The sequence below is a fragment of the Thermobia domestica genome, chromosome 14 (assembly GCF_964235325.1).
Source record: "Thermobia domestica chromosome 14, izTheDome1.hap1.1, whole genome shotgun sequence".
Classification (NCBI taxonomy): Eukaryota; Metazoa; Arthropoda; class Insecta; order Zygentoma; family Lepismatidae; genus Thermobia; species Thermobia domestica.
In genome coordinates this window covers 199,114,041-199,123,134 of record NC_137467.1, presented here as the reverse complement: position 1 = coordinate 199,123,134, position 9,094 = coordinate 199,114,041, and the positions used below count along the sequence as shown (strand labels likewise).

Below are 9,094 nucleotides of genomic sequence, written 5' to 3'. Positions count from 1 at the left end.
TTATTAATATATGTTACTGCAGTAGTTTAACTTCAATCCAGGATTACTGTTAATACGAGTACAATATTTAAAAAAGTAATAATTAATTTCGTGCATCAGAAAGGGTACTAAATTCGTTCTCCTGTGATTGATTCTTGTCGGTCCTTTGGGAACATTTCTTTTCGAGGAAAAACCACAATAACATTTTCTTTCGGGAAAAGCCTACGAAATTAACGTTCGGGCCATCGCCACGATGGGGAAACACCACGGAGTCATCACCGCAAACTAAATTTCGGCAGAGTCGGTGGCATGGTTCTATAATTCATCTCTCTTGGAGGCGATATATGTGATGGGAAACGGCGTATAATGTAAAGGTTAATCTCGAATGATGGTCGGTGCACCTGCTAATTGAACCAGATTCAAGGTACGGTAGTAGTTCAGAGCTGACGTTAATAATAGTTCGCGCGCTTCATGACCTCGGTGTTGCAGAAAGTAGAATATTTAAAACAAGTAGCAGTGTCATGTGTGCACTACGCGAAGAACTTGGTTTGTTTAGCATGGTACTCTTCATTTAATATCGAAACCTATGACAGGAGTGCCGGTCCTAAGTTCGTTTATTACCTGTTCCTAATACTAATATTGAGATTCGAACCTTGGATCTCTTTTAGAGTCTTCCTTAACATCATTCATTTGTCAAAGACTGATAGATCCAATAAGGAACTGGCAAGTAAACAAATAGTCTCACTCCTACGGTCCTGGGATTCGGGCGTTAAACATCAGAGGCATGAGCTGTATACCCACCATCGCTGTTGCGTCAGCTCCAAAATATGCTGCTCGCTGCCTGTAAGAGAATACAAAGTGGGACAGCAATGCATGATTTACGCCAGACGGATAGTGGGAGACGAAAGTAATGTTTGTCCTTCACTGCTTGGAAGTACCTTACCTGTTGATAAACACTTTATGCCGTGTATACTTTATCTGGTACACATTTGAACCGCTAAAAGAAAACTTATTAAACACATCTGGTTAGCACTTTTCACTTTTATGAATAATAACAAGAATTTTAAATTAGCACTATATTATCATTCACTTTCACTGTACGAATTACATATGATTCAACAATAATAACATTTGCAAATTATGGATAATATTTTACTTGACGATGTATTGGCCCTAATACGCGATTTCGCGACGATCTATAAACGCGCACGACGATATAGACGGACGTAACGACGAACATCCATACACGTTCAGAAGAAAGATTTCGTTTGCATTGCTACTTGAAGATAACAGCTCAATGGTTTCATTTCTGCAATGCACGACGAATCATAGAGAAGTTTCTTCGTTGATTTTAACTGTGAAGATGTTCATTACCATAATACGATAAAAGACATAGTTGATTGCACAGTATCTCCACTGTTAAATATACAAATTTGGTGTAGCACTATTATAAAGTATTCAACTCAATTGATTGGTTTTCATTATTCACTAGTACGTGAAAAGGCACTAATTTGTTTGTTTATATTCGAACGTTGTGTTCCACAAATTATTTTACATTATTTTGGAAGTTAGACACTGAAACTTTACGTATGTCTATACTTTAAGTGAAGACAGAAACTTGGTACCTTGTGCTTCACATGGTGGCTAGGAAAACACACACTTCTCTTCCCGCCTCACATAGTTGCCAGTTAGTAGCGCAAGAATACACTGACAAAACTAAAATATAGTTCGTAGAGAACATTAAGTTTTTTACGTTATTATATTGCTAATAATATATAATGAATGGTCCATAAGTTAATAAAAATCACATTAAAAACACTAATTGTTCGAATAAGTTGTACAATCGACGATTATTGATAGACTTCACATTGTCACGTAAAAATCTGTCAGCGTCATGAGGACTTGTGCGTGGGTGTTTCTCTCGAGAGTAGCTAAATACCTCAACCATATATGGGCTGACGGGAGGAAGTAAGACTGTCTGGAAAAGTGAGGTACCTTTTGGGTGAGAAATTCCTGAGCATTGTTCTTCTCCAACTGTTGATTAGTCGCATTTCATTTCCAAGAATTGATGTTGGAATAATACGAGGGTTGGTTTAAAAATTCACGCCAATCCATACTGTTACAAACCGGAAGAGGTGCCAAATGTCTACCACTTCCGGTTTTAGTACAGAGATTAGAATAAAGAACAATATATTTTTGGGACGTTTAATTGATCGTGGACAACTCGTTCTTGCTATCTATTACTGTTTCTACTTTGTAACTTTCAGCGTTGAAACCGGAAGTGGTTGATTTCTCCCACTTGATTTCTCCCGGTTCGAATATAGAGTTGAAAGAGAACATGTTACAAATTCAAAAATTATCTTTTTAAAAAAAAGCTTTCGCACTATCTCTTATCGTTTCTGCGTTTACGCAGTTCGATGTTCCGGCTTTAGTACAGAGTTAGTGCATTCTTGGAATACTTAATCGATTGCGGAAAACAGCTTCTCGCTATCTATTATTGCTTTTGATCCATACTGATCAATGTTGAAGCGCTAAACATTCGGTCTGAATTATTCCCTACATTTTCGATCTGAATATCATTACCAGGAATTAACTCGATTCCTGACGTTTAATCTTCTAGATCCTAGTCAAAATTAATGCTGAACTATCAAGAAGTTATTGAGATTTTGAGTTTCTCAAAGGGCCATACGGACGGACAGAGTAAGTATATAATGGAGTTTGTGTAAATCAAATTTGTTTCAAAAAAATCCATGATATTTTTGCAGATTTAAACTAAATATAGAAGTATACTTTGTGTAAAATGGTTTTGAACAACGGGAAGTTCTCCTCTAACGCGTAGATTTACTGGGAATATGTTGGCTAATTCATTATTTTTTTCAAAATTATTGTTTAATATCGTAACTAACTAACTCTAAAGAACCCGGAGGTCGAATGCCACGCTTATAAAAGCTCACCATTGACTTCTGCCCTTAGCCATTTGAATCCAGTTTTTATTTTGTACTCTTATTCTGCGAGGTCCATCTTAAAATTGTCCTTCCATCTTCTCCTAGACCTTCCTAATGGTCGTTTTCCGTTGATTTTTCAGTTAAAAGTTTGAAAGCGTTCTTACTTTCTTCCATTTTGACTACATCACCTGCCCACCTGAGCCTCTTAGACTTGATAATGCTAACAATGTTTGGTAAACTATATAATGTATGTAGTGCCTCGCTATGATGTCTCCCCGATTCCCCATTTGGATCCGAATATTCGCCTCAGTATCTTGTTCTCAAATACTTTCACTCTGCGTTTTTCTGTCGGAATAAGCAACCATGTTTCGCAACCATACAGACCAACATATATGATTATCGTTTTATATATATGTTTAAGCTTTAAATTCCTCGACATAATTTTGCGACGACAAGGGATTTTGAACTGAATAATAACAAGAATTTCCTGCTTTTAGTAGACATTTTATTTTCGTCGTTAATATGCTAACACAATTTTTAAACAAATTATGCAAGTAGACTTTGACTTTTGAATATTGCGGGAAAATACTGTATTAACCACGTTATGGCGGGTGTTGATGTATGAAGGGGTGATATGTTTATGTACTTTATTTACAAATCACACATATCACATCCAAAGCTAATGAACTGTATGATTAAACCCATGTTACTGATTCACCCAGATATCATGAAGGAACGAGAAATAAGACTTGACGAATATTTTAGATGTTACTTGTTTCAATTCTTATTCCAAAGTACATGCGTTAATATGATAAATATGACATGCTTTGTTCATATGTTAATATACTGATATAATACTTAAATATTAGTACAATGAATTACTTATCTTAACATCTTTCTGCAGTAATCGTTGCTTGCTGCTAGCTAAACCACATGTTGCTTGCTAACCATCATACCTTGTCTTCGATCACACATAAACTGAGTAGCACTCTAAAACACTGTTAAGAACATGTAAATCTTGTCTATGAATGAACATGTGTTTCTCTAAAGACTATGAATAAATATGTTTTTCTAAACTATTAATGAATATGCTTGCCTAGTTGCACTTCGCAACACGTTGTCGAATGCAGAGACACAACTTGAATAGCACACTGAAGGCACTGTTGCCAGCCAATGCAAACACAACTCACTAAAACTCACCAGAAAAATCACTAAAAGAATCACAAAGAATTCACTAAACCACTAAACTATATACAAAAAATGAAACTAATATGAATAAAAATGATGCACATATGCAAGCTTATCCATCCTCCCCCTCCTTGATTGGACACAATCAATTAATATTCTAGGGGTAAAGGAATTAGCTTAGCAACACTACGCCGAAAAATGCCACTTTTACACTTCACAGTTGCCACTCGCACTAAATTATCACTGCCCGGATGAACTTCTTCAATCACACCTAACTTCCACACTTGAGGAGGAACATTGTCTTCTTTTAACAATACGACCATGCCCGGTTGTAGATTAGGCTGAGCTGACTTCCATTTTCTTCTTTGTTGTAACTGGTTGAGGTAATCCCTTGACCAACGTTTCCAAATATGCTGCTTCATTTGTTGAATCCGTTGCCATCTTCCTAGTCTGTTGATAGGTGCGTCTAGTAGATCTGGTTCCGGAAGGCTGAGAAGTGTAGCTCCCATCAAAAAATGTCCTGGACTGAGATACATTGGATCTGTAGGATCGTTGGAAATGGCTGTCAATGGTCTTGAATTTAGAATGGCTTCAATTTGAATAAGTAACGTGTTCAACTCTTCGTATGTCAGACTTGCAGTTCCTGCTACACGCCGTAGGTGGTACTTCATGGATTTTATTGAACTTTCCCATGACCCCATGTGAGGAGATCTGGCAGGAATGAATTTCCATTCTAAACCTTCTTGAGCTGAGTGTTCCAGGATGTCCTTTCTGTTAGTCTTGGATTCAAAAAATTGTTGCAATTCTCGATTGGCGCCAACAAAGTTTGAACCATTGTCGCTACAGATAGATAAGCATTTACCTCGCCTAGCAACAAATCTCTTCAATGCTGCGATGAAAGCTTGAGAAGTTAAGTCTGAAACTATTTCTATGTGAACTGCTCTAGTGGCTAAACAGATGAACAACGCTGCATATACCTTCGTTTGAATTTTGCTGCGAATTGTGGGCTTGACATAAAAGAATCCTGCGTAGTCCACTCCCACGTGTACAAATGGTCTTGCTTCATTTACTCTTTCCTTGGGTACGTGTCCCATTAACTGTGATGAACTTGTTGATCTCCACTTGAAACAAACCAAACAATTGTGTACTATTGCCTTGACCATCTTCTTAGCTCTTGGAATCCAATATCTGGTACGCAAAGATGCAATAAGAAGCTGTGGTCCTGCATGAAGCAACCTTTTATGTTCTTCTTTGACTATCAGATGGGGGAAATGATGTTCTGCAGGTACGATGAATTGATGCTTGTTGTCGTACTCCAAGTTTGAATGCTCTAATCTTCCTCCTACTCTTAGCATTCCTTCCGTGTCCAGAAATGGAAAAAGATCCTTGATTGGGCTCTTTGTTGAAACTTCCATTTGTTGCTGCAAGTTCAATATTTCTTCATGATAAGTAGTATGCTGTACTATCTTGATACATCTGTGTAACGCTAAACGAAGTTCCGAAGCGTCAAGACTATCAGTTTTTCTTTCTGATTTCTTGGAAAAACAATTATGTTTAAATCGCAAACAATATGCTACTACTCTCAACATTTTGTTTAACGATGAATACCTTTTCATAAAGCTTGTTTCATGAACTGCCACCAAACTTATCATGACTTTCTTCTCTTCTGGAATACTAGCTGGCTCATTTTGTTCTTGACATGGCCATTCTGCTGTGTGAAGAAACTCTGGACCATGCCACCATTCTCGAGACTGAATAAGAGTATTGGGATCCGCTCCTCGACTAACTATGTCTGCCGCATTTTCTTTACTAGGCACTTGGTGCCATTGATTGATTGATGTGATTCTCTGAATTTGAGCCACCCTGTTGGATACAAATGTCTTCCAACGATTGGGAGGTGATTTGATCCATGACAAAACTATCGTCGAGTATGTCCACAGGTGTATACCACTGACCTCTATATTCAATATGGATAGCGTTTTGTCTATTAGCTTCGAAAGTAACAGTGCTCCACATAATTCCAATCTAGGCAAAGTTTGCTTCTTCAGTGGGGCAACCTTCGACTTTGAACAAAGTAAATTGACTTCAATGTTTCCTTGATCGTCTGTAGCCCTGATGTACACTACTGCTCCAAAATTTTCTTCACTTGCATCGCAAAAACCATGTAATTGAATTTCCTTAACGTTCTCCGAAGACATTACGTTTCTTGTAATTTGTATCTTCGCCATCGCAGGTAACCAAAACATTAATTGATTCCACTCAACTTGTAGGACTGTGTCTAATGGGTCATTCCAATCCATCCCTGTCTTCCACAACTTCTGTAAGAAATTCTTGTATTTGATGACAATTGGAGCGATTAGACCTAATGGATCGAAGATAGATGACACTATACTGACGACTTGTCTTTTTGTCATTGCAACCTTACTTTCTACTGCAGTTCCATTTTTACAAATTTTGTTCGAAATTATAAGTTTGTCTGTTAATGGAATCCATGCTATTCCTAAAGTCTTAACACCGTCTTGCTGACCAAGTATGATTGGCTGTTGTTTTTCCCTGAAGTCTTCAGGAACTCCTTGAAGTACTTCTTCTTTGTTAGAACTCCATTTACAAAGCTTGAAACCTGCTCTGCTTAAAATATTAATAAGATCCTTCTGTAGTTCTAAGGCCTTTGACACGTTTGGTACTGATTTTAACACATCATGAATGTAGAAATTGTGTTTTATTACTTCTGCTGCTTCTGGAAATTCCTTGGAATTTTCCTCCGCTATTTGCTTCAGACATCTTGTTGCCAAGAAGGATGCTGACGAAGTCCCGTACGTCACTGTTTGTAACTCATACGTCTGGATCGGTTCTTCTACTGAGTTTCTCCAAAGGATGCGTTGTAAACACTTATCCTCATCATGAATTAATATTTGGCGGTACATTTTCTCTAAGTCTGCTGTAAATGCAACAGGACACAACCGAAACCTTAAAATAATGGAGTACAAGTCATCTTGAACAATTGGCCCAACTTGAAGAATGTCATTCAATGATTTGCCATTAGACATTTTTGCACTTGCATCAAAAATCACTCTTAATTTAGTTGTTGTACTGTCCATCTTGAATACAGGATGATGTGGAAGATAACAACTGCTGCTGCTGTTCACGTCTTCTTCTGTAACTTTTCGCATGTGACCCAAACTTAAATACTCATCCATGAAGGCGGCATATTGTTTATGAAACTCAGGATTTTCTAGCAATCTTCTTTCAAGCTGCTTAAATCTTTGTAGTGCCATGTTGTAAGACTCTCCTAAAGCTGCATTCTCTTCCTTCTTTGGTAATTTGACAATAAATCTTCCGTCTCCATTTCTGGTTGTATTTTGTAAAAAATGCTTCTCACAATTTTCTTCTTCCGGCGTGTAAATCTTAGTCTGAAGATCTTCGAGTTCCCAGAATTTTCTCAATTGTGTATCCAAGTCTGTCTCCATCTGAGCAAAACATGAAATTACCGACTGGTTGGCTTCTTCGGGTATTGAAGGCATATTTCCGACGACAACGTATCCTAGCTTCGTTTCCTGTAAAACTGGATAATGTAATTTTTTTTCTAGTCATCTGGCGTGGCTCAAGGAGACTGTAGAATAACCCCGCACCTATAAGCATGTCTACTGACGACGAGCGATTAAAATTTGGATCGGCTAAGCAAATATCCTTTGGCAAGTTCCAATTACTGTAATCAATATCCTTAGAAGGTATGCAACCTGTAATGTTTGGCAATACTAAACAATCGACCACTGCATTAAAATCACATGTTCTTGAATAAATATGAACTTCAACACTGTACTGAGCTTCGGAAGTTACAGAATTGATACCTCTAATGGGAACACGATTTTTCGTTTTCTTGAGACCTAATCTATGAACTAAAGCTTCGCTTACAAAATTCGATTGAGACGCTGCATCTAATAACACTCTGCATTGTTGGAAACGACCTTTAGTGTCTGTTACGTTAACTAACGCTGTTGCTAATAAGACTTGCTGACCATAATTAATCTTAAATGAGCAATAAGAGTCCTGTGGTTGAACTTTAACCTGATTCTGTTCCTTAACTTTAGGTACGTTAGTATTATTGTTATTTGTTTTGCTTGAACTTGTTTTGTTAGTAGCCTCCTGAGTAGTATCTTCATGCAACAGTGTATTATGCTTAAAATTACATTTCTTATAAGTACTTGATTTGCATGCCTTTACTTGATGTTTATTACCTAAGCAATTAAAACATAGTTTATTTTGCTTCACGAGTTCCTTTCTTTGATTAATGTTGGCACTCAGAAATTCTGGGCAGCGAAAAACAGCATGCGTTTCTTTGCTACGGCAAATATTACATGCATTTGGAAGCACAGTAACAAACGAATTCACTTGACTGTTATTCTTTCTTTTTGCTTTGGAATCTACACTTTTGTTGTCATAAGTACTTTCAGATTGAGTAGGACGAATGTTTTCTAACATTTGACAACGACCTTCTAAAAATGAAAATAATTCCGATAACGATGGAAAGGAGTCACTACTTTGCTCAGCTTCCCATTCCCTTTTGCTTGCCAAATCAAGTTTTTCTACTAAATGTTGTGTTAGGAGTACGTCATGCAAAGGTTTGTCCAAATTCAATGCTTCAAGGGCTTGAAAATTACTACGTGCAGTATTTACAAATTGTCTAATGTCTTTAGCGTTTTCTTTCATTACTGGCTTGATATTGAGCAACCCTCGTACATATGTCGAAGCTATCAACCGTTTGTTTTCGTAGCGTTCAACAAGAAGCTTCCATGCAATTTCGTAATTTACTTCTACCGTTGGCAGATTTGCTATTAATGTAAACGCTTCTCCCTTGAGTGATGTGCGCAAATATTGAAACTTACAAACTGTACTTAATGATTCGTTATTGTGAATAAGGGAAATGAAAATGTCCTTAAAGGGCGACCACTCCTCGTATTTACCGCAAAATGTGGGCAAGGAAA

The 9,094-nt window shown here is 37.3% G+C and overlaps 1 protein-coding gene across 1 annotated transcript; it reads right to left on the bottom strand.

Annotated features, from left to right (window-relative positions):
• Window positions 1-4,261: 4,261 nt before the first annotated feature.
• LOC145670212 (uncharacterized) lies at window positions 4,262-7,387 on the bottom strand. Its single transcript, XM_081738590.1, has 2 exons — window positions 6,839-7,387; window positions 4,262-5,647 (listed from the first exon to the last, which is right to left on the bottom strand). Exons 1-2 carry the CDS (start codon window positions 7,385-7,387, stop codon window positions 4,262-4,264), a joined length of 1,935 nt encoding a protein of 644 aa, XP_081594716.1.
• Window positions 7,388-9,094: the final 1,707 nt, after the last annotated feature.

What these genes read in the sequence shown, in the direction of transcription:
- LOC145670212 (XM_081738590.1), bottom strand. Translation starts at nt 7,387, where the DNA reads ATGGCACTACAAAGATTTAAGCAGCTTGAAAGAAGATTGCTAGAAAAT. An exon ending in AATTTCCAGAAGCAGCAGAA is followed by an intron (nt 5,648 to 6,838) that starts GTAATAAAACAC and finishes TGTTTTTCCAAG; the next exon opens with AAATCAGAAAGAAAAACTGA.